Source organism: Calidris pugnax, unplaced genomic scaffold, assembly GCF_001431845.1.
Source record: "Calidris pugnax isolate Ruff unplaced genomic scaffold, ASM143184v1 scaffold246, whole genome shotgun sequence".
NCBI lineage: Eukaryota > Metazoa > Chordata > Aves > Charadriiformes > Scolopacidae > Calidris > Calidris pugnax.
Window position 1 is genome coordinate 2,185,216 of NW_015090989.1, and position 25,537 is coordinate 2,210,752.

General features: G+C 36.2%; 1 protein-coding gene across 1 annotated transcript in view; it reads right to left on the reverse strand.

Annotated features, from left to right (window-relative positions):
• The window catches only part of CFAP47 (cilia and flagella associated protein 47), a 306,788-nt gene extending 282,759 nt beyond the window's left edge, over positions 1 to 24,029 (reverse strand). The window contains exons 1-17 of the mRNA XM_014954045.1: positions 23,949 to 24,029; positions 23,173 to 23,727; positions 19,193 to 19,344; positions 14,483 to 14,598; positions 12,670 to 12,808; positions 11,422 to 11,650; positions 10,625 to 10,785; positions 9,615 to 9,748; positions 8,803 to 9,038; positions 7,927 to 8,119; positions 6,841 to 7,054; positions 6,305 to 6,457; positions 4,715 to 4,904; positions 4,513 to 4,609; positions 2,625 to 2,841; positions 1,726 to 1,970; positions 618 to 748 (exon numbers count right to left, since the gene is read on the reverse strand). Coding sequence (XP_014809531.1) covers positions 618 to 748; positions 1,726 to 1,970; positions 2,625 to 2,841; positions 4,513 to 4,609; positions 4,715 to 4,904; positions 6,305 to 6,457; positions 6,841 to 7,054; positions 7,927 to 8,119; positions 8,803 to 9,038; positions 9,615 to 9,748; positions 10,625 to 10,785; positions 11,422 to 11,650; positions 12,670 to 12,808; positions 14,483 to 14,598; positions 19,193 to 19,344; positions 23,173 to 23,727; positions 23,949 to 24,029 — 3,243 coding nt within the window. The remainder of the gene's footprint in view (positions 1 to 617; positions 749 to 1,725; positions 1,971 to 2,624; positions 2,842 to 4,512; positions 4,610 to 4,714; positions 4,905 to 6,304; positions 6,458 to 6,840; positions 7,055 to 7,926; positions 8,120 to 8,802; positions 9,039 to 9,614; positions 9,749 to 10,624; positions 10,786 to 11,421; positions 11,651 to 12,669; positions 12,809 to 14,482; positions 14,599 to 19,192; positions 19,345 to 23,172; positions 23,728 to 23,948) is intronic.
• Positions 24,030 to 25,537: the final 1,508 nt, after the last annotated feature.

A 25,537-nucleotide genomic window follows, 5' to 3' on the forward strand; every position in this document is an offset into this window, starting at 1 on the left:
TATAGAGAATTTTAAAAAAAAAAAAAAAAAAAAGAAAAGAAAAAAAAACTAAAAAAAAAAAAAAAGCCTGTCTCATTCACACTCCCTGGCATGTACCATAGGACAACAAATGATTAACCTAAGCTCAATTTCACTGTTTAGAAAACTAGCCAGAGCATTGCTTTTCAAATTGTCAAATACCATGTTCAAATAACATTACAAAATTACATTACAGCCTTCTGTTACCCTGAAGCTCTTAAGCTTACCTTCCCACACACACCTTGATTTTTATCCCTGTAATATATATCTAAGGAACTGTCATACAACCTCTCAACCTTTTTTTGGCTAAACTAAGCAATCCAAGAAGAACAATTACCACTTCATATATAAATACCACGACGTTGTGGTGCCAAAGGAATCATATATATCATTGAAAGCAAGAAAATGGCAAATTGCCTTTGTGTTGCCTTCTCCTCATATCTTTGGAGCAATATTATTTTGTTAAACATGTCAAATAGAAGCCATATGAAATTAAAATGGTTTTTTGAATACACAATAATAGAAATACATTTAACAAATTACTTGCTTAAAAAAACCCACACATTTTGCTTCTGTAAATATGCTGTATGATGTGTTACCTTTGCAAAACATTTCAATCTAATTGTGTTTCCTTTACGCACACATAAGTTGAATTCTCCTGCTTCTGGAGAGTTGAACCCTGGACGCCAAACAACTTCACATTCCAGATCTCTATAGGCTTCCACAAAGCCTAAATAAACGTGCATAATTTACATGTTATAGCATAGACATGTACAATTGTCACATTGTTATTATTAGAAATAACATCAGCATATTAAAGTGAAATGACCTTCTATTACTGAAGACTAAGCCCACATTGCTGCATGAAGCAAAATTAGTTGCTGAATTCTCATATGCATAATCTGTTTAGTAGTATCCCCCAGTAAAACACTGCAAGTTTTTTTGGCCATAAATTACTTAAATAATCAACATTTTAAAAAACAAAAGAACAAAAACTGTTCTTCTTGTAGAATAACTTTGGGAAAGACTATGTACATTTTCTTGCTTGCATTTGAGTCTGTACCCATATCAGCAGAAATCTCTTTTCTCAAGAATCAGAGCATACCAAGCTCCTGATCCAGCCAAGTCTTGTTTGAACTGTGTAATGCCAATTCAGTTAGCAGTTACTTCTTTAATAATGAAGCTCCAAGATACTTATGCAGAACACTTGTCTTTCAAAGGAAAGAATGTAAAAGCTAATGTTTCACATGCTTCTAATAAATATTGATCCATAATGCAAACGGAAATTATTCCCAGATTGAATTCCATTTGTGTCATTCAGGCCGTCTATATCAACTTCTTAGCAGCTTCATTCATACAATGTTTTTGGAAAATTTCCTACCCTAATGAGCTGTATGATATTGCTAACTGCTATTAAATAGCTTCCTCACTTTTGAAATATCAGCAATCTGTGCTGAAAAAAATGGTTACATAAGCGCTGTTGGCTAGACATAGAAACAACAAACTGGACCCAGTATGCTCTCGGGATAAGGCTCACACAGGGAGCACTGCTACAGTATTAACACTCTGATCTGATAATACTTTTGGGAAACACTGATACTGACTCAACTCCAAAAAATATGGTTTATGGCATCAACTGAATGTTTCTCTTATTTGACATTATTGAACTTTAAGATACATGCACACAAACTGTATCGCATTGTATACCTTTGGCTGGCTGTATAGAGAATGCAGTTCTTCTGTCTGTAATAATAGGTTTCCAAGTAAACTCAGCAGGATAGTTTCTGGGATTGCATACCCTGACAGTTGTTCTAAATTCTGTCTCTGCTACGTAGCCAGGAACAGGATTTAAAATCAGTTCCCTTGTAGACAGCTCAAGTTCAACAGGCACTGTTTTTGCAACCACCAGCACGTGCCCAAGGTGTTGGCTGTTTATTGTGTAAGTGAAAGATCTGTAACATAAAAATATACATGTGTTTATTATGTTGCACTCAGAGTTATATTTATGTGAAATATAATCACAAGCAAGAAAATACCTAACAAAACAATTGAGTGTGAACATACAGTTAAGACCGACAAGAAAAAGCAATTTGTAATTGTTTTGCATACAATTTAAATCACATCAAAAGTGAAGATCATCCCAAAGAATAAATCAATCTCATACGGTCATTTTTACAGCAAAAGTGAGAGTTCCATCTCCGCACCAGAAGGCCAGGAAACATTTTGCCTCTACGTTTACTCATGGGGTGCATCAAAAGATCTGAGGATAGATGCAGTGATGCAACACCCTGTCAGAAAGAGTACAATATTTTCCAAAATTTCTCCTAACAAATACCTGTAATAGCAAACTATTTTCCCTGATATACCTGTAGCTATATGGACTTTTGACAGCACAGTTTGTCGGATTTTTTTAAACCCTAAGAAACATTACTATATTAGCAAAATTTTGCAACATAAAACTAAATAATTATTGCAATATTACCACAGATGAGTGTATGCAATTAACACTTATCATAACTACACTGAGTTCAAACCAGTCACATGATTTTTTTATTCTATTACTACAAAGAAAATATGTAAATCAAGACATCTGTAAGAAGCCTTACTTCTTAAACATTCCAAGAGTATGTGTCTCGAATACAATTGGAATATGAGTCTTTGTAAGAGGAGGCACCACCAGAGACAATGGACTTGTCTGCTGCAATTCATCAGATTCAATCTCCATTTGGATCCATATATGAACTGATAGGTTATTGATGATGTGCAGTTTTCTGGCTGTTGTAGAATACACACAAACATCACCAAAATCCATAGTAGAAGGACCTGGAATATAGAAGAAATAAAATCTTCAACATTAAAAAGTTATTATAAGGAATATAACTACTAAAACATAACCAAAACATTTTAGTTCCTCAAATTATAGAATTAGTCAGCTAGAACAATCCTCTAGCAGAACAAATTCACACTTTTATTTGGAAGTAAATGCCATGTATGTTCTGTGCACATTTTCAGCAGCAGAACTCAAAAGCCAGCACCAACATTTAATTCTTAACTCTGTCTATGTTAACCAGCTATTAAAATAGAAAAAGCAATGTGCTAATTACTAAAGGCATCATAAATAACCATAAATGCTTCTTTTTATTAATCAGATATTTAAATGGCTAGACAAGCAGCAATTCACTGAGAGTTTATATTCTTAAGCTGTTTGTTTGCTCCCTGATGTGTGACCATTTGGTTTAATAACTCATGTAATTTGATGGTGGCAGAATTATGTTACTACTTTATTTACTGCCATTTTTTTATGCTGGTCTGCATACTTTAGTGATCATGGCACAAATCAAACATCTTTCAAAACTCACAGTACTTTTTCTATGAATATGTTTATCTTATACTACCTTTCTCCAAGTGAATCAATATACACAGCTACACTATTCAAGTTGTGGCTTCAGTGAAAATAAAAAAAAAACAAAACTGGAAAGTTCTGAAAATTTACTTTGTTGCTAAATAATTTCACAGAGGAAAACTTGACCTTAAAATTGACTAGTTTTAGTACCAAGCGTTGTTAACAGACAAGTCCCTCACAGACTTTAGAAGGTGTTACTCTCCATCACAGAACATTCCACTGAAATTATTTTGAAGGAGGATCCTGAAAGTTTTACTTTTTGGAGGTCTTACTGTTAATTCCCAGAAAAATTCTCAATACTCCCATGTCTGGAGAATAAGTCTTATGAGGAAAGGCTGAGGGAGCTGGGGTTGATCAGTCTAGAGACGAGGAGGCTGAGGGGAGACCTTATTGCTCTCTACAACTACCTGAAAGGAGGGTGTAGAGAGGTGGGGGTCGGTCTCTTCTCCCAAGCTACAGGCAATAGGACAAGAGGAAATGGCTTCAAGTTGCACCAGGGGAGGTTCAGGTTGGGTATTTGGAAAAAATTCATCACTGAAAGGGCTATCAGGCATTGGAATGGGCTGCCCAGGGAAGTGGTTGAGGCACCATCCCTGGAGATATTCAAAAGACAAATTGACATGGCGCTTGGGAATATGGTTTAGTGTTGGTGTGTGTGTTTTGTTTGGTGATTTGTTTTTTGTTGTTTTGTTTTGTTTTGTTTTTTTATGGTTGGACTAGATAATCTTAAAGGTCCCTTCTAACCTAGGTGATTCTGTGATTCTCACTGATATTAGTGCTGCTCCAGATACTATCCAATAACAAGACATAAGGGTGTGAGCAACCCTCATATTATGCTGTTTTGATTTCTCTATCACATGCTGTAGCATGAGCAGTCTTTAAAGGAAGCTCTCCTTTTACATGTCGATAACAAATCATATCTCAGTATTTTCTGAGGAGTACAAACCTTTAAAGACTACTGTAGATATCAAGCTGACACCAAATTAAGTTATTTTCCATTTATGGTGAACAATTATGAACATAAAATATTACTATAAATAAGTGCTTTTGTAACAACTATATACATCTACTAACCAAGTTAAGAATCTTACCAATGACTATCTGATGAAGCTGCTTGGATGTTAAAGTTAGATTACAATCTTCCTTCTCTTGGGTAGAAGATGGTACAGCACTCAGCCCACTCCAAATCTGTGATAAGCACAAGACATCTTCTCAGAGCAGAATCAAAATTCTTATGCTTTTTTACATGGTAAACACATTATGCTTACACTACTACTCAAGAATTTGACTTACTTCTTTGAGTGAAGATTCAGAACCAATTTCTGTCAATTTTCGACTAGTTAATAGGCAATTCTCATCTAGAGGAAGCATTTTGAACTGTAGTTTCTCCTTGTGAAAATCTGTGACTGAGATCTTTGGTGACATAAGACCTTCAGCTGGTTTAAGGCCTATGTTCAGAGAATTATTATAAATATAGAATTGCCTATAAGGAACAGGAAAAAAAATATGAAAATCTAGAAGGTTGAGCCTTCCATGTTCTACAGATTAAACTATTTAAGATTTTTAAGCATAACAAATAATAATTCAAGTAAAAATATTTCATTATGAAAAAACGCTCAAGCACAGAAAATGCCTTGAAAAGTCTCCTATTGTATTGTTTAGGCAAGGATTAACATCTATTGCACGTTTGCGTCAATTGCTCAGCTAAACAGGTTCCAAGCATTATGGCTACCAAAATATAATTATATCGTTTCTAAAATACCTCTTAAGGAACAATTAAGTTGTAAAGTTGAGCACTTAAAAGTTAGTAAAGGCTGCGATTACAAAGGATCCTTTAATTGTATGTCTGAACAGGACCACTTACAGCCTAATTTTCAGATCAATTAACTTTTCTTCATCAAAGTTCAGTGCCAATCAATCAATTTCACCTGCAACCAAGCAATTTGGATGATCTTACACTAATGTTTTGTATCAAGTATTCAGAAAATTATCACTATGTTTGATAGTAATAAGTAAAATTCATCAATAATTGTGACGTTTTCCTTTCTGTTGTTGCTCCTCATGCAATATACCTCGAATTTATGTGTTAAATAAACAAGAGTTCATCCACTACACAACATCAGTTCCTTTGAAGAAAACCATACATCATGCGCATACATAAAAATAAAATAAATCCAGCTCTGCAGGCCTTGCTCTGTGTATATACATCATGATTCAGACAAGATAAATTGAGATTACAAGAATAATCCACTAGCATTATTAATTTTTAAATAATGGGTCTTGCAAACAACACTCTGAAGGTATTACTTCTCTTGCTTTAGAGGCTTTACAGGCTTTTTTTTTTTTTTAATAAAAGTTTTACAAGCAGCATAGCTGTCAGTTCTGCTTTTCCATGATTTTGCTCCACAGCATACCAACCAAATGCACAAATTCATGAAGTGAGAATTTACCATAAGGCTAGAAGACCAATACAATCCTTTAATCTTATCTACTGTATTCCAGAAATTATATCATAATTTACATACTGAATCCATCACTTTGGGTGATCTAGCCACCCTAGTTGGAAATACATATGATTTATTATATAAGAAGAAAAGAGAATCCAGCAAAATCATTGCTCTTTAAACTCGGCATCTTATTTTAAGATCATTTTAAGTTTCAAGTTCCATGCCTCATTTTACCCAGGAAATGATCTTTAAGTTTCTAAAAGAACATTGGAACAAAACAGGTTTTGAATGCCTTATAAATGAAGGTCCCAAGACCATTTCAACACAGGACAAACTTAGGTATATTATTGGTGCCACTAAGTTAATTCTGCACATATAGACACATATTTTTCCTATAAGCCAAAAGTATTTTTTTATCCTTGCAATAAAGTCTTACCTAGCAGCATTTTTCTGTAAACGACGCTGTCTTAAGTTAGAAATGAAGTCTGTGTAGTATTCCTTATGTGCTTCTTTTGACAGTCGTTCACATTCAGTATAAGAAAACTCTGGATCTATATAATTATATCTCTCAGTCTTTGTGAAAATAGTCCTAAATATATAAAGAGAATTGTAGTCTCACTACATGTGTAAAATGATTTGAGGTCTTGTTAGACTGAAAACATTGATTTTGCTACATGTATATTTCATTGCAAACATTCTTTTTGTCATGGCAGATTATTAATATTTGACCTTGTAAAGGCAACCATAAAAATGAAATACTGAAACTGTAATAGCTACATTTGTAGTTTCATATAAGAAAAGCAACTCCAGAAATTTGTGTGCAAGAGGCTCAAGGTTAAGTAGAATGCAATGAATTTTAAAGACCTTTCAGCCTGAAAAAACCAGTAAACTCTCATGAGTAACCAAACTTGACCTACTAATACAGTATATACAAATGGGTGGTTTTAAATATTGTATTCACATAATTTTTACCTGTACTTCTTATTCCATTCACCAGGCCTAATGCTGGCTGCGCGATCATTAGGAAAAGCGATAAGTGCATCACCATCACAATTCCTGTTAATCCGGTGAGTATGGATTTGTGTTTGGGTTGATTTAAGTATTGCCACAGGTGCTGGATCAGTGCACTGTCCTGCATCATCAGCTACAAAATGTCCAGTTGCATTGGAAATCTTTGGTGTTATACCTTAGAATCCAAATAAAACATGTTACATACACTTCTACTTTCTAAACAAAATCAAAATATTAGAAAAATATTTCTTTATACTGGTCCACCCAGCTGCCCAACAATCTGTCGTCCATCCCATTATGTTTTCCTCAGAAAAGAAGGCATTCAGACCATACTAACAGCCAGCCACCTTCCCTGGCCTAGGTCACAGACAAACAAATAGTGGAATCCAAACCACTACGACTATGTCCAGCTGTGATGCTTTGTCTTGCACGTGCACATGACTGAACATTCAGAGTTGCCTCTGTCACAACACTGTTTGCAGTGTCCTAAAGTTTGTCTTCAGGGCGGTCTTAAGGATTAGAGACTAATCATTGCATATCCTGAAAGATTCTTTATGCTGGCAGAGGCTTCAGAGGATGAAAACTATCGATGGATGTGAGAAAAGTAACAGGCTGTATTAACTGGTAAATTCATCTGGCAGAAGAAACTTTAAATCAATGAATACCTTGTTATATTTCCTACCTTCTGCACTTTACCCATCTCTCTACTGAAAACTGAAACATACTAGCACTGTGTAATGGCAATGCTGCAAAACCTGAAGCTCTTATCTTATGATTTATAGAATTTAAATAGTCATATGATGAAAAAGTATGCTTTAATAGTTCAATTTTTGTTAAAATATGAGAGGAGAGGGAGTTTACCATTAGTTTAGCTATTGCTTTATACTATCATGGGTATATGTCATCCAATTGAGCATTCCCTCAACTCCCAAAGAGATATTATTTTCTTGAAATGAACTAAAAATAGTCAAAAATTCTCTTTTAAAATGTTTAAAATGTACTTTTAAAACATTTTATCACTTGTCACTTATCATTTTAGCATCTTACCAGGATTAATTTTGAATAGAACGTTTTTTCGTTTAGATTTGCACACACCAATAAAGCTCAAATATATTTGGTGAAAGGATTTTTTCTTCAAAACCTGTAAATTATTTCTCTCTACTGCTGTACCAATGATATCAACAACTTGCTTCACTTTAAGTTTTCCTATTTGATGTGGAGAAAATGAAAATATAACGTCCTGGAAAAGAAAAGTTGTTATGAAACACATGAGGCAGAAAAACAAAGAAAAGTTTTAGGTAATTGTCTGTTTAATTGAGTAATTCCTCTCCACACTTCTAAGATAGGTGTTCAAAACTGGGCTTTTAGAATATGTCAACTGCCCTACATAAATTAGCAATACAATGAAATATAAAACTGCTACACACTAGAACACCAAAAAGCCTCACTTGCTCATTTCTGGGACAAATTGTTCTCTAAGTGCCCTAAGTTATAGGCTTGTGAAACTATAAGTGTCTCCATATTTGACTTAAATTTGGCAAAGCTTCTGCCACTAAAAGATATATTACTTGAGTGTTTGTGATTTACTAAAAGAAATTAAAAGGATCCTGCAAAGGTTTGAGTATTAATCAATCTTCTCAAGTCAGTAAAATACAAAATATTTAAAGCCAGAAAAAACCTCGGTGAAGTTTCCTTAGTTCTGCAATTATTTTTTTCAAATTTAAAATAACACTTGTTGCTTCCCAAAGTACAGGAAACAACATTAAATGACTCTACATAAGGAGAAAAAAATATATATATATATTTGGCTGATAATAAACATCATGGCTACTGAAATGAAATTATTATGGTTTACTTTCATGAAATTCTACTACTCTAAAGTAATCTGCACATCTACATAATCTAAGAGAAAGAGGTAATTACCTTTGCAGATTTCTTTTTAATCATTCCTTTTTCAGGAGAAATATTGAAGTTAGCAGTCCTGCGGAAGCTGAATGTTACTGGAAGGGACTCGGATTCATTTTTAAGTGTGCATAGAACTTGTGTTTTTTCACCAAGAAAACAGTCCATAAACTTAATAACTGGTCCTGGATTAAAAGTTATCATGACAGGAAGTCCAGAACCTGTCAAAGCTAACTCCGTGTGATGACAATGATTCACTGCATTAGACAAACACAAGAAAACAAACAAAAAGCCTCACATCTCTAGTAGCTTATAAACAGAAAAGTCATGCTGCAGTTGCAGGGTTGTAAACACAAAATAATACCATGATGCAGTATGATTTATAATGCAATTTTCTATAAACACAGACATACTCACTTATATTGGCTCTTAGATAACATATTCCCTCCTTAAGGAATTTGAGGGTGACCAAAATACACAAAGCTGCTATTACCATAGTGCTGGTGACTTTCAAATAGCTGGAGGCTTTTTTATGTGCTCCAAATATTTACATTTATAATTAAGTTCTAGGTGTTCATTACAAGTAGGTATATTCATGACATGTATGATTCTCTCGTTCCTTCTTTCTAGTCACTGATTTTGGTCCTCAATCATTAAAGAAGATGTAAGTTACAGTAATTTATTTGTATTGATATAAATAAAATAAACACAGGTTTCCCATAAAACTGCTAAGAAGGTAAAGAAATTAAAAGTAAATATGAACAAAAACAAAACAAGATAAACAGTTTTATCATCCACATACACATTTCTGACTTATATTTCTGATCACATACGTGCAATTGCTGTGGCACCACCACTGAGGGCCTGCAGATAGCCATCTTTATTCCCAACTGGTTCAAATCTCAAAAACAGTACAAAATCTTCTTTCTGTGATGACTCATTCACTCCAAAGTCCCTTTTAAGCTTTCTGTAAGAGTCACAATCTCTAATTACAAGATGGGGACAAAAAAACCCAACCAAGTCCCAACCCACAAAAAAAAAAAAAAAAAATCAAGGCTTATTTTCCATCATCCAGTCTGGCTTCTTTCCTGTTGGTTACAGCTTCAACAAATGATCTTTGTACTTCCTTTCAAAAAATGGAACAATAACAAATTTAAGCTCAACAATACCTCTGTGCTTATTTTACCAGTCATTTGATATCTTTTCTAGTCTACACTAGTTTTCTAAACTAATAGTATGTGCACAATAATCACTTATAATTAGAATCTAAGTAAGGGAAAATGGCAAGAGCACATTTTCTTTTTCTTTTCCTTATCCAAAGAAGAAATGTTCCTTTATGTTTTCTTTTTTTTTTAAATGCTCTTCAAAATGTTTCAGTCTCTTGGTGATGAAATACATAGTACACATGCAGCATTATGAAATAATATATATCTTTATGAAGTAAATCTGCAGTCATTAAAAAGGCACTTAATTTGACACTGTAGAATTCTCTCAACAATCTTTAGAGATTCAGTGTGTTTAATGGGAACTGCAATTAGTTCCCTTGGCAAAATATAACAAAATTCTTGTTTTCACAAAACAAGTTTAACCAACTCTTGGTTCAAATACATCCTTAATGTATTATAAAACATCTCCCAGATAATAACTTCAGACTTTGCTTTCCCATTTGCAGTACCATGCCAAGCAATTTCTTTTAGCAGACATAAATAAAAAAAAACTTATTCAGAAAAAAAAATTGTAGACACATTAACTTAAAATTATTTTCTCTAACACTGATCTTTACAGAATAGTTCAGACCAATAAGCTTGTGTGTGTCTGTGTCTAATTTGGACTACTCACTCACTTTGGACTAAAGCACAATGTTACCAAAGATTTCTCATAAGGTAGCAAGGTTCCTTGATTGGGAATGCACAGGATCAAGGTGGAAACATCTACATCTTTTATTATATTTTTGAAACTTAAGTCTTGTAAAGCAGCATCTGCAGTCCTCTGAAGGTCTGTTCCCTAGAAAATAATCAACAGTTCAGCCTGTTCTGCTTCCCCTTTTGTGTTTGGTTGGGTTTTGGTTTTCCAACATTTTCATACCTTCCACAACAAGCAGAAAGACATAACATAAGTAATAGCACAGACATAGTTACATAACACAAGGCTAATTAACCATTTTTTAAACATCAATTTCATGTCAACATTTTGAATTCTCTTTTTTAAAGATGATCCTCACTCAGATGATTTCACTGTCTGAGAAAAACAAGTGAAACCACAGATGCTTAACATCTTAGAATATCAACATATATTTTGATAACTCCTAATTGATAAGAAAACTAGTAGGTCATGCAAAACACTTCAAAAAAAAAAAAAACAAAAACAAAAATCAAAATAGCCACACCCAGAGAACATAGTTAAAATTGTTAAGGTTAAGATGTCACATAGTGAAACAGAAATATATGAAAAAAGTAATTTCAAGGTTAAGTTATAGTAAAAAATGTGTTGGTTGGACAGAATTTTCAGAAAGCCTATTGATCAGAAAATAGCATGACACAGTAAACACTACTAGAAGATGAATGCTGAGAAAGAAAAAAATGGAAAAGCAGAAATGATAAAAAGTTTTTAACTAAAATAAAAAACACAATATTTTTTTACCATCTCTCCTCCAATGGCATTGTCTTCCAGTACTGCTACCCAGTCCATACACTCAGGACTTTCATTGTATAAAAATATTTCTTCAGTCTTTGAAGATCCAAAGTAAACTGGTCCAAAGTGAATGCATTCCAATACACTTCCACAGGATATTCCTAGGACTTTAAGAACTTGCTCAACTACAACAGCTTTGATCCATACTTCAGTGTGGCCGCGACCTTCCAACTCCACTCTGTCAGTAAGAGTAGCAAGCAGCAATAGGTAATGAAAAAGAAAAACAACATTGGTTTGTTTTGTATTAGAACTTATTAGAACTAATACCTAACAGGATGAATTGCACATTACGTGGCGGAGTTTTGAGGAGCTTTGTGAGTTTTTCCTCTTTTTTAGTGTTTGAAACAATAGGAATGACATATCAGAGATTTCCACAGATGATACACTGCTCTTATTTCTGAGAAACTTTGTATCTAGATATCAATTTTGGCATATACTTAGCAATTTTCTGTTAGGCAACTGGGGCTAGAAGTTCATCTGAATAACTGTAAAAGAACTGCTGCTGTCCCTATGTGAATACTTGATCTTGATGATGCCACAGAACAACAAAGAAAAGGCAAAATACCCAATAGTTCTGCAACCAAAACATTGAAGCTCAGTAACCAAAACCTTCGTAACAACCACACCCTATTCACTATTATAAGAAAACTGGACAGAAAAGGATTTTCCAGATTGGTATCAACTTCCAAATTGTAGCACTTTTTAGAAAGTCTATAGTCACCATTTGAAGAGAGAAAAGATAAGCTTTTAAAAATAGTCTAGTCTTAAAAGAATTAGTGCTTGCAAATACATTCCCCTCCATTTAAAATAAGATACACCAAAGGACATAATAATATTTCTGAGATCCTGAAACACACAAAGCCAAAAGAAAACTAGCAAAGTCACAGAAGCTAAAAAAAGCCAGGAACACAGGATGTGTAGAAAGGTGAAAGATACAAAAGCCCTAGGTTAGTTGTATACTGAGAGATGTCTAAACATCCTATATAATTATGACTTATGAGAGATCTTAAATAACACAGCCAGGTACACAATTTATGCATATCATCATCAAATTAATTTAATAAAAATAAATGTGGAAGAAGGCAACTGACATCTAGGAGCTTAATTTTTTTATATAAACATCCATAATAAAGACTAGAATTAATGTCAGACAAAAATTTAATTTATAGGGCTGGATTTCTTCAGTCATACACTCACTTTATCACTTCTTTGATGATTCTGGGTACATCTGTGCATATATCCACTTTAACTGTCTTCGTAGACTTTGGCTTTACTGCTCCACTGGTAGGTTCTACGTTAAGCAGGACAACTCCATCATATGATATTTTAAATGTACCTAAAAGAAACAGAATAATAAACAGAATGTTACGCAACATAAAGTTGTAGATTCAGATTCTTGTATTACACATTTGGATTTACAAAACACATAATGCAAATATGTTTTCCTATGGAAACTGGAAACATGGAGTTTATCTTTTCCAAAACTATTTCCAACACAGAGTCGATCATTATTTCCAGGGTTTCTTTAAATATTACACCCACACGTCCAATGCTGCTTTACAAGTTGTGATTGTGACAGAAAAGGTACTCACATTCCAACAAAAGTGACTATATCATAAAGCAGCTGTAAGTAACATTTTGTAATTCACAGAATATTTTATATACGGCTCTATGCAGTTACTGTAGTTAGAAAGTTAAGCCCATAGTGGAAGTAACAATAGTTTTCAGTATTTGGTATGTACACAACACAGTCCATAGCAGAACAGAACAGTGAACATTTCTATGATATAAAGAAATATTTTTAAATGTGAAAAAGGTTATTAAATGTGTATTTAACCAGCAGCACTAATTATCTCTCATTATATCATAGATAGCAAGAAATTGTTTCCAATATTGTAGGAAGAATGCAGGATTTGACTTTAGACAACAATCTCCAACATCGGATCAGAAGCAGGAGCAATGGACTTGTTTTGTGCACAGGATGACACGTGAAACGCAATCCTGGGGTCACAGGTCAGGACACAGCACTTCCTACTCATACAGTTTACACTGTTAGTGTAACCTGCTGTATTCAGATTTACAGAGCCTACAGAAACACAGATTCAGCAGCTATTCCTTTCCCTGCCCTCTATACACTCTTCGCTAACTGCCCCTTTCATTCTAATTTTGCCTGTGTCCAGGCCTGCAAAAATCCACCAGGCAGCCTGCAACGCGGCATGCAACGGAGTCTATAACTAGAAAGAGTTCCTATACAACATGAGAAATTTCACACCATGCAAATTAGTTGCAGATGTATATGTAGTTTAAGTTACCTCATTTCCTTTATCCAAACATCATTCTTCAAAGAAATAAGTTAGTATGTATGAGCAAGAGCCGATTATATAAGCTCCATACTACATCTTTGTGTTGAGCTGGCTAGAAAGTCCCCAATTTTTCCTTTGCTTTTTGGAAAAAAGTAAAAAAATAAAAGAAAATTCTGTTCTAACTAGACAGCCATTTGATTTATTTCTTTTTTTTTTTTAATATTGCAACCCATCTCTGTGTTTCTGTAATCACATATTTTCTGTTGGTACAATATTGCTTGTGGATATCTGTGAAGAAAACATTCACACAACCTTGGCCTAATGCAAATAACTCACATATTTTCTGTTGGTACAATATCTGTGGATATCTGTGAAGAAAGCATTCACACAACCTTGGCCTAATGCAAATAAAGATATCTTATGATATAATAAACAGCTGTAAAAGTGAGGAATAAAAATAATTAACTGCCTTGAATTTGTTGTTTGAAACTCATCATAGTTGCCACCTTACTACTAGAGAAAGGTGTCTGCAGCTTTGTCCAGTGGAAAAGAGAGTCAAATAGAATCTTTAGCTACAATACTCATATTCTGCATAACCCAGCACTTCAGTTAATTTCTACTTGGCCACTGAAGCGTTAACTTGCATAAAATTACATTTTCCAAGAAAACAAAATATTTGTATAATTTAATGCATACTAAATATTTACCTGAAGATGATCCATGGTTAGTAATACTAATCTCTTTACTAATTATTTTACTGTTTGCAATCACTGCACCAAAATTAATCTCTGACTGAATTTCCAGATAACAGCACGGAGTTAATCTGCGGAGAAAAGACATGGTTATGTTTTCCCCAAAACTTGAAAATCCCTATGCATTTTTAAAGTAATTTGATTACTTTGATTAATTTGATTACAGTGGAAGAGAGTTCTCTTTTTCTCCCACCAATGTTTATGCAACTCACTTCAGCAGTATGTGACACACAGGGAAGATGTAAAAAAGATACAGCTATCTATCAAGCTGTTCACTTGAATGACAAACTACTGTAACTTTAAAACAATACACCTTTAAACAATTAGTCAAAATGGAATGTGCACATTCCTATTTATTTTAAATACTTGAGTATAGGACAAAGAACTTTAAATAAAACTATCTTGAGTTAGTTGCATCACAAAATAAGACCAAAGTTAACATTCACCGTATTTCATTATCAGCTTCCTGAACTAAAAGCAGAGCAAAACCACACATACCAGTTTCAATTTACAGTCTTTTGTTTTACAGATACTTTATGTGGATTCAACAAACCTTATTGCAACAGACAGAAGTGGAAATAATAGTTATTTCTATTACATATTTAAGAGCCTCAACCAGCATGATGACATCACTGTGTTGGGTACTGTTTACACACTTGCTTCAGGAAACTTGTATTTTAAAGGCCCTGATTTCTAGTACAATCACACCTCTGATCTCACACAAAACTGTGTTTGAAATGAATTAGAATTTTACATCAGCACAGCAGTCTATCTCCTCTTAACCACAAATAGGAACATACAGAAACAATTACAACTCATGATCTCCATTACATGCACTACAGAAGACTAAATGGGGAAGATAAATCTCCTTGGCTGAGCTAAGTAGGCCCTGCACATACAATCTATTGCATAAGGGAGGGGGGAAGGAGGAGGGAAAGGAAGGGAGAGAGGAAAAAAAAAATTAATCAGGAAATGCAACACTAGAAGTCATTCTTGGAAATGTTAAAACACTGGGTTTCATTTTCTTTAATAATTTATTGTAATGCAAAAATAAAGGGAGCAAATTCTTGAATTTTATTTTTTAAAAAGGAAAAAATTAGCAAGATTAGAGTACACTTGAAGAGACTATAAAATCTTCACATATTCTACATATTCAAACATTCTTCCAATAAGCTTGGTTAGAAAAATGAAACACAAATATCTCTTCTCTCAAGATCCAAATATATAACTTCCCAAGTAGACAGGAATAAGCATAAATTCTAAATGCAATGAGATTTTCTAGCAGATTCAGACCTGTGCAAAAAGGGAGATAGTCAAGTTACAGAATGGGGTTTGATTGGTTAGTTTGGTTGGGGTTTTTATGAAGATGGAATTTGCCCCTGGAAAGGCCTAATTTCAAATGTTTTCTTAATATTTTTTTTAAAACAAAAAAATTAATTCTTAATTATTATATTTCAAAAAGAGTTAGGATGCAGTTAATCTCAAAACAGTTTCAGTTAATCCTAAAAATACCCCACACTAAAATAAAAATAAAACCCAAACTACTGCAAGTATCTTGTTTGAAACACATCCCAAAACTTTGAGAATAAGTATTATCTCTGGCAATCAAATATTTACAAAATTGAGTCATTACCAGCACATCATAAGTCCATGGTGCTGTAGAAATTAAGCAAAGAATGTTGTTTGGTCTCCAAAACTTGTATCAAATACATGAGCCACAAACCAATATGATTAACACTGGATCTAGTCTCACGAGCCAGGCAAATGCTATTTCACTTGCAAACCAAAGCACTGTTGTATTAATGGCCCTAAAGCACAATACTGTCATATTCTTGGTGACATTTTTTACTAAAAATACAGTTACAAAAAAAGTGGTGTTACTACAGTTTAACGTTGTATGGGAAACTAATTTTTCCTACACTCTCAGTGAATCTAACCCCAGACTAAAGATTTTCTCAAAATGAACAGTAAATGCGATTGAAGGAATCACACAAATTGTTGGCAAAAAGGTTAAATCTTTTCTACGTCTTTTTCAGAAACCACCAGTGAACTTTTCTTTCAATAAAATTTTATGTACAAAACGTGTAGACCCATAATTTCCATAAATTCATAGTGAATTATATATATACCCTATAACTCATACAGAAATAAAAGCTGAAAAACAATATGATTTCAAAGAAAGAAGACTACAAATAAGCTAATAGGTAAAAGAGAAGTAGCAGACATTTAAAGAAACCAGTTCGAATAATATCAGCAACTTCCAAATGTTTCTTATACAATAACACATTGTCTCGGATTATATTTGTAAATTTTCTGAACCTGCTGTCACATGCTTTAAAACTTAATTCTGTTTTGCAGATACACAACTCTTCAAAGGTACTACCAGTACACAATCTGAGTGACATTCACCAGAGACAATGGAAATAAACACGATATTCGAGTGGCCAAAAATCAGAATCTGTCAGTGATTAAAATTTTGTTTGTGCATCACAAAAATATGTAGTAATTTGATGTAAATCTAAATATAACCTTAACAATTTTAAAAATAATTTATTTCAATTCTTGATGCTTTAGAAAAAGTAGCATAAGTGCTTACTACATTATTATTGATACATCAGTAGAAAATAAATGTTATTAAAAATGTTTTAAAGTTCACAAACTTTTAAATAGGAAGTGAAAAAAAAAAGCATTTAAATTAAATAAATTTGGGGGTGGGGTGTGTGTCTGTCCCCCAAGATAGAACATTGCACAAAATAAATTTGGGAAAAAACTGATTAAAAAAGAATTACAAAGTATATTCATTTTTTCCAAACAAAAAAAAATTATTATAGCCTGTCATTTTTTTCCTTGCAAAAGCCTGTTAAACATGAAGATTTTAAATACTTCACAGTCTACTGCAAGTTTCATTCCAGAAAAAAAGTCACTGGTCTTATCTCCACAATGCTACCCTAATAAAAATTTTCAAAAAAATAAATATAAACAATTTAAAAATTAAATATAAAAAGCCACAGTAAAAATAGATAATTAAAAAAATAAAAACTTAAAAAATATATATAAAAAAAAGTGTTCCCTAATAACTTTTTTCTTCTAGGAAAATGAAGATATTTAGAGAGAGTTATTTTTAATAGTAAAATGATCATATTGATTTACTATGTTCTGTACTGCCTTCTGGAAAGTCATCCCTGTCTTTCAGTCAAAGAAAAGTATTTAGGGCTTTCCATTTAAATTTCTCTAAATTTATTCAAGAAATTTATCACTGTTTAATACTGTGTTCTAAGACAAGAGTTTAAAAACACCACAGAAAAAGCAACTAATTGAAATTCTTATTTCCAAATCTTCCGATGGTAGAGAGTCTTTTGCTAAAAAGAGACACAATTTACCAAACATGAAAACCCTAAGTCAGACTTAACTATTTGTATCCTACATTAACAGCAGAACGTTAACATTTAAAAAGAAAAAAAAAAAAAAAAAAAAAAAAAAAAATAAAAAAAATCCCAAAAAAAAATTTAAAAGCCTTGCACCATAAGCCTCACCCCTCTTTCCAGGTTTTTGTGTGCCCCCTCCTTCCTCTCTTCCGCACTGCCTTATCTTGGACTCAGAGTCACACATCATCCCCCTGTGACAGACTTTACCAAACAGTGTGTGGGAGGTGTCTTCAAAAAAAAAAAAAAAAAAAAAAAAAAAAAAAAAAAAATTAATAAAATCCCACAACAAAATATTAAATGAGGAAAAGCAAATCAGTGAAAAAGATCATGAGATAAGAAGTAAATAAAATGTAGGAGTAAGCTTCTCTGAAGGCAAAACCTTACACATTTCCCGCTAACGTGGGACACTTGTGGGATTGCTTGATTTTTAAAAACAAGTCATATCCTGGATAATCTCCATGGAAATTCCTTTCTGTCTGTACAGGTTATTTTTAATGTTAAGGTTTTCAAAAAACTATGATTTGAAATAGTTTATGAGATTCATCAGTCCTAATTTAAACATCTGAAATCTGAACCTGTAAACAGAAGTTTGCTGTTCTGATTTCTCTTTTCAGACAAAGGAGAGAAAGGTAGATAAGAGCAATTCCCCCTCATTCACAGGTAACCACGTAGCCTAACTTTGAGAAACTGTATTTAGAAGCTTACGTTTACCAACCAATACCTATGTTATATACAATGTATAACATATATCCATAAACACACATATAAATAGGCACACACAATCACACAGATTGATGAAAATGATCCTTGAAAGTGTGAGCTTATTCTAAAACAAGCCATATTTTGAGAATTGGGCGATGTATGTTTCACTATAATCCAGTTTTGCGATTACTATAAAATCTTTTATACAAGTAGTTCAGTAAGGAGGGAAGACATTAAGAGTAGATGTTAACTTGTCTAATGTTGATACAGAATTAGAAATTATCAACATTATCACAACCAACACAGAATAAAGCAAAAACAAAACCCCACAATCTCTCTGAGATCTTAGAGGGAGATCACCCCTATTAACTTCCTACCTGTGCGCTGCTCTGAAAAAAAAAAATAAAAAATCTTACCATTGTAAGGAAACTTACTATTTGTTTTCAATGCAATGGACAGATCAGCACTTATTAGCAAATTTTCCACAAGATTAAATGGCAAATAGTAACAGCAGCATATGAACTTTTTACTATCATACCCAAGCAGGGGGATATCAACTATGTCATCTTCTATTAAAAGAAGCAGTCTATCTTGGACATCTTTTGCACTCTCAGGATAATACTCCACAAAAGCTGTAACTTGAAGTCCAGACGCAACAGGCTTTTCTGGATTTTCCACAATCAATTTAAACTGCAATTTAAAAACACATAAATATTTTTATTTTTATTGTTAAACATTTCTATATTAAAAAAGCATATACATGTGATTCATTTTCAGAAGAATATGCAGATTGATTTAAAATTCAAAATCAACTTTAAAATATGCTTTTAAAACAAAAAATTGGATTTTATAAAATTTCTCCTCCTGTTTACTGAAATCCAGATTTTTTACAGTAAAACAGAAACAAGAATACTAACCCATCAGATTACATGGAATAGTTGGTTTAGCAAAATATCATTTCTAGTATTTCCAGGAGAGCTCTAGCTTTTCTTACTGTTACAATAAACCTTCTGAAGCAACATAAAATTAAGTCCGATACTAGTCAATCCAGAATCTTTTTAGTGCCTGAAAAAGTAACAAGGATTAAGTCTCAGTCCAAAGCAGCATCAAAAGGAGACAGCATAAGACTTTTCTTTAGGCCTGACCAAATTCAGCTGTGGTCAACAGATAGTCTCACTGTACATTGAAAATCTGCCCCCCATGGAGGGCCCATGGCACCTCCAATTTTGCAGGTCAAATGAAAGGGAAAAAACCAGAAGCAGCTGACTGAAAGTACCCTTTTCCTCTCCGAAAGAAAAAAAAACAATTGCAGATTTTTTGTTGTCTGTAAGCATCTGCCTATATCCAACACTGACTGCACAATTTTTCTTGAACTTTTCATGAGTAACCTACTAAAACATCATGGAATTCCAGCTGTTCCCACATTCCTAGGAAAGCCTCACACCAAGGTCTAGAGCTTCTCTGGTGTTTGAGGCTCCTTACAGTTCACATCATTCTATGAACAATAGCCTTCTGCTTTATAGGTCCAGATCAATTAATGTTTATTTCTGAGAGTCCTCTCAGTATTCTTTAACTTTTCTGTTCTAATTTATGTTTGAAATATGCAAACATATAATTTACTGCTTGATGATTCTGTTGTCTGAGCATCTCTTTCTATTCCTTTAAATTATTTCTAGCAGTACAAACACTCAGCTAAAGAACATGTTATGTAATATGCATCATGATTATGGGCTTGATTTTGAAAGAACAGTCATGTTTTCATTTTGAAGTGTGTAAAATTTTTCTCTTCTCTAAAGAGAGTTAAACAGCCATGCATATTCATTCTATTCTAGGGAAAACAGATGTAGTGTGAAACCTATGGAAAACTGCTTTGTGAGCTACATTCCTTGAAAGATATTTCTTGGCCATGCACTATAACCGCTCAGGGAAGGTTATTTTTCAGTTCTTGCACTCTATGAACGCAATGCCTCAGAAAATTTTCTGATGAGTCGTACACTTCAGAGCCATGTAATCACAGACAGCAGTGTAAGGTCAGGGAATGAGAAAGGGCACCACAACAGACCTTTCTGGAACTGAGAAGGTGAAGTGGAATCTTGTCCCCTAACTGTCATATTATTCATCTCAAGCACAAGAGCATTAAAATACTCAGTATTGAGTGGGATTGAGTGCACCCTCAGCAAGTTCTCTGATGACACCAAGCTGTGAAGAACAGTCAACACAATGGAGGGAAGGGATGCCATCCAGAGGGACCTGGACAGGCTTGGAAACCTCATGAAGTTCAACAAGGACAAGCACAAGGTCCTGCATGTGGCTTGGGACAATCCCAAGCACAAATACGGGCTGGGCAGGTAGTGGATTGAGAACAGTCTTGAGGAGAAAGACCTGGTGGTGTTGGTGGATGAGAAGCTCAACATGAGCCAGCAATGTGCACTCACAGCCCACAAAGCCAACCACGTTCTAGGCTACATTAAAAAAGTGTGGCCATCAGCTCAAGGGAGGTGATTCTGCCCCTCTACTCCATTCTCGTGAGACCCCACCTGGAGTACCTGGAGCCCCCAACATAAGAAGGACATGGAGCTGCTAGACCAAGGCCCGAGGAGTGCCACAAAGATGATCAGCGGGCTGGAGCACCTCTCCTATGAAGACAGTCTGAGAGAGCTGGGGTTGTTCAGCCTGGAGAAGAGAAGGCTCCAGGCAGACCTTATAGCAGCCTTTCAGTGTCTGAAGGGAGCCTACGGGAGAGCCGGAGAGGGACTCTTTGTCAGGAAGTGTAGTGACAGGACAAGGGGTAATGGTTTTAACTGAAAGAGGGGAGATTTAGATTAGATATTGGGAAGAAATTATTTACTGTGAGGGAAGTGAGACACTGGAACAAGTTCCCCAGGGAAGGGGTGGATGGTCCATCCCTGGAAGTGTTCAAGGTCAGGTTGGATGCAGCTTTGAGCAACTTGGTCTAGAGGGAGGTGTCCCTGCCCAGGTCAAGAGGGGTTGAAACCAGCTGATCTTTAAGGTCCCTTCCAACTCTAACTATTCTGTGATTCTATAAAAGGCATGAGATATTTAAAGAGGTAAAGCTCATAAATGCTGATTGAGTAACCTTAGCTCTTTTCTAAAGCTGACTCTGCCTTTCCACTTCTGGAGCACACGAAAAATTTCTCAGGCTGATGAAAACTAACAAAAAAGAATAAGCCCAACCCAACAGTTTCCAGCTCGTTGCAAAATTCTTCAGTTATAATGTAATAAAAATCAAGCTGTCTACAGCATGCAAATTAGCTAATTTGGAGGGGGGGAGAGGGCAGGTTTAAAAATGCCTACATGGTCTTGGCCGCTCTTACTTTCAAAAAGGCTGACTACTCAGTGAAATTATCCAAGGTACTTCAACTGTCTGACAATCATTTTCATGACTACCCTAGAATATACTTATTCAGACTTCAAGTAGCTGTGGACAAAAAGCAACATCAGCTTCTGTTGAACCCGCACTAGCAGTTCAACCCTTTGATCCCAATTTGGACTTAATTAACAGATAATTAACTTGCTAGATGGAAGACCAATATAAAACTACTAACCACAACTGGGGTTTGCTGGGCCCACATAGGTTACAAGTCAAGGGCTAAACTGGTTAAAATTGTAAAGATGCATTTGCCTTTAAAAAGTCTGGCTAGGAAATGATTTTTCCAGAACTAATCAGATGCTATTAATAGTAAACATACTATCTTGAGAAAAGATTGTAAATGCCTCTTTTCTGACAAAGCTCACCACAAGCATGCACCACAAATGAACTACTCCACTCAAAAATGTAGAAGGATACAATACAGAATTAATGTAATAGAGCTATCAATCAGCCCTACGGAAATTCAAGAAAAAACTTCAAAACTTGTGCCCTTCAGCTGATCTAGATCACTTCACAAATCTGTTGTTCACAACATACCAAAGTGATACATTTCTACATAATGCTCCCTGAAATAATGAGGAATTTACAGTCTTCTTCAGGGATAAAATTTCTAGAGAGTGCAAAGCCAGCCAGCAAAGCTAAGCAGGATTTGTTACCAACAAGGAAATTGATGCAGTAAGACATACAAGAAAGCTGGTTTGTTCCTACGTGAAACTGTGGGTTTAACAAACAGTGAAGCTCTTTCAAATTGCACATGACCCCAGGATAATGTAGAACCGGGAAGAATGGAGTTCATTTCATTCTGACTTAAAAGCCCCAGAAGAGCAGCCTCATTTGAAGTTCTGTATGAGAATATGTTTGAAGTATCATAGAAATGAAACCTACATGCTCTCACAAGAAAACAATAAACCAGGACTGGCTCCCTCCTTTAGAACTGTCACATGAGAAGCAATTCAGACAACTCTGGCTCTCAGAATTGCCACTTATTCTTTCCAGTTTATCCAGTAATTCAACTATGTTAAATCAATTTCCAATTCACTAGCAAAGTCCAGTGAATCTCACAGGCTGTTAAGGCACCCACGTCAGTGTTTCCCATTTGCAGTAGCTGAAGGCAGACAAGCACTTACACCTGCCCAAGCAGCCTCTTCCACAGGACCCACCAAGCCGGGCAAACCTGTGGGCAGACGTCCCACCTGCAAAACTGCCGAAAATAAAAGCAGAGCCTCGAGATGCAACGCTCTGCACCTCACGGGAGGGCCTGGCAAGCCCCAGGTGAGCGGGCTGTGTACCCATTCCTCAGGGAAAGTGCAGGAGGGGAGGATACGGACTTGCGGGACTCGGGGCAGGGTGGTCTCATGAGGCACAACCGTTATTCCCCCACGCTGGAGTTGTTCCATGTGCGCTACCCGCGGAGCATAACGCTCCCCACCGCTTCCCTCCCGGCCACCCCTCACCTGGGGCAGGCGCGGCGGCAGCAGCTGTAGGCGACAGCTCCCCACCCGCCGGTTCTGGACGCTGAGCGAGGCGCGGTAGCAGCGCCCCGGCACCGCGTCCCTGAAGCGGAGTTCGGCCGGGGCGATGCGCACCCCGGCCACCTCCCGCCACCCACCCTCCATGACGGCCGCCACGGCCGCCTTACCCGGGCGGCGTGGAAACGGTCGCTTAGCAACGGACGCAGGGCGCTGATTGGAAGCAAAAGAGCGGCGTTTCCAAACCCACCAATCGGAAGAGGAGAAAGCGGGGAGAGGCGGGGCCAGAGGCTCGGCCCGGCCCGGCGCAGGCAGCAGAGCCGGCGGGGTCTGGGAGTCCTCGGCCCGAGGTGTCGTTACCCAAAGGAGAGGGTTTTTTCCCCGAAGCCGTGGTGTTTCCTCAGGTGCGCAGCCCGGAGCCTACCCTGCCGCACCCGCACACACCGCCGCCTCGGCGGGTGCGGGGGGCCCCGGTAGGCAGGGCCATGGGGGCAGGCGGAGGGCTGCCACCTCATGGGCACCAGGTGGGGCAGGAGCTGGAAAAAAATAAAAATAAAAAAAACATTCCTTTGACCTGTCCTTATCACTAAGGAGATACCTGATCCTGTGTCCCGCCACGGGGTTGGGGCCTGTCCAGCAGAGTTCCTTTTGTTCACCTGAGGTGTTTTCCTGCTATTTCCACCAGCGATGGCCCGGGATGGTGCAGAGGGATACAAATGAGGATGCTCTTCCTCATTTGTAGGGTTAAGAAACCCCTGGGTTTTGTAAATGTGAGAAACACCGGCTCACACTTAGAATTTAAAAAGGACAAAATCGCCGAAGCAAAGGTATAAAAAATGTATTATACGAAACAGCGCTGAATCGGGTGCATCTCAAAGCAGAGGCACACTCCCTTTTGGTTTCTTAGGTATCTTTATCCTTCTTATCCCGGCCGCCTGAGCCACTGTCTCCCTTCTCATTGGCTGAGAAGTTGGAGCTCACATTCTTCCCGACCGCTTACTAAGCACATACATCTGTTCTACAAAATTATCATTCTAAACACCCCTATTCTAGTTGATTATGCTACTTGTTGCTTTGCAATCTTTGCCATCACCTACTGCCCAGTGTTAATGATTACAAGTACCCTGGTAGTCATATCTCCATCAGTGACCCTCCAGGTGGCCTTTGTCTGCTTTATCAGTTTGCGCCATTGGTCTTTAGTCAGTCTTCACAGTCCTTTGTCCACTTACCAGTCTGCCATCGGCCTGGCTCTCTTCACCTAGATGACTTCCCGTAGGCCAGGACCCCTGGACAGCCCCAGGGCGCTTCTAAGGGTTAGTTCGGTACAATGGGTGAGGCTCCACCATCACCGGGCCTCCTCCCGTCAATACAGACATACTAACAAAAATATATCAATTAGCTGAAGCAAAACTCAGCCCATTTCTCACAGTAAAGATGGATTAAACTGAAATAAAAATAACCTGACTTCCGAGCATGTGTGTTACTCACAGACGTGGTCTACATAGAACCAAAGCAGAGCACCAACACATCTGTTTGTTGGTGGGAAGCTCAGCATCTGCAGCACCTGGGGGTAATACCTCATTGTGTGCCTTTATTGAGTGGTGAAAGTTGTGTTCCTCTTCTGTATCCCGATACCTTCCTATGCTGCAATTTAAGTGGTATAATAAAGTTGACAAGAATCCAGCACTTAGGCAGACTTGGAGGTAGATAATGGGCCGCGCTGTGCTTCGCTTCAATGTAGCAGAAGCAAGGAGAGGGGAGCAGCAGGCACACAGAACCTCAGACTTCAGTTTTGATTAACCCAAAATATGTTGCCTTGGATTACTTCATCCCCTGAAAGTGCGTGAGGACTTACATTATTTATATTTTAGAAGCCAAGCGTGAGAAGCTGCAAACACGGATGGCATAGATCAGAAGAACTACAAAGTACGAAAAGGGCAAAAAGTATATTTTTAATGGGTCGAGAAACCTAGAGGGAGCAAAGAGAGAGGAGAGCCTTTGTTTCTGTTGCTGGGGGAGGATA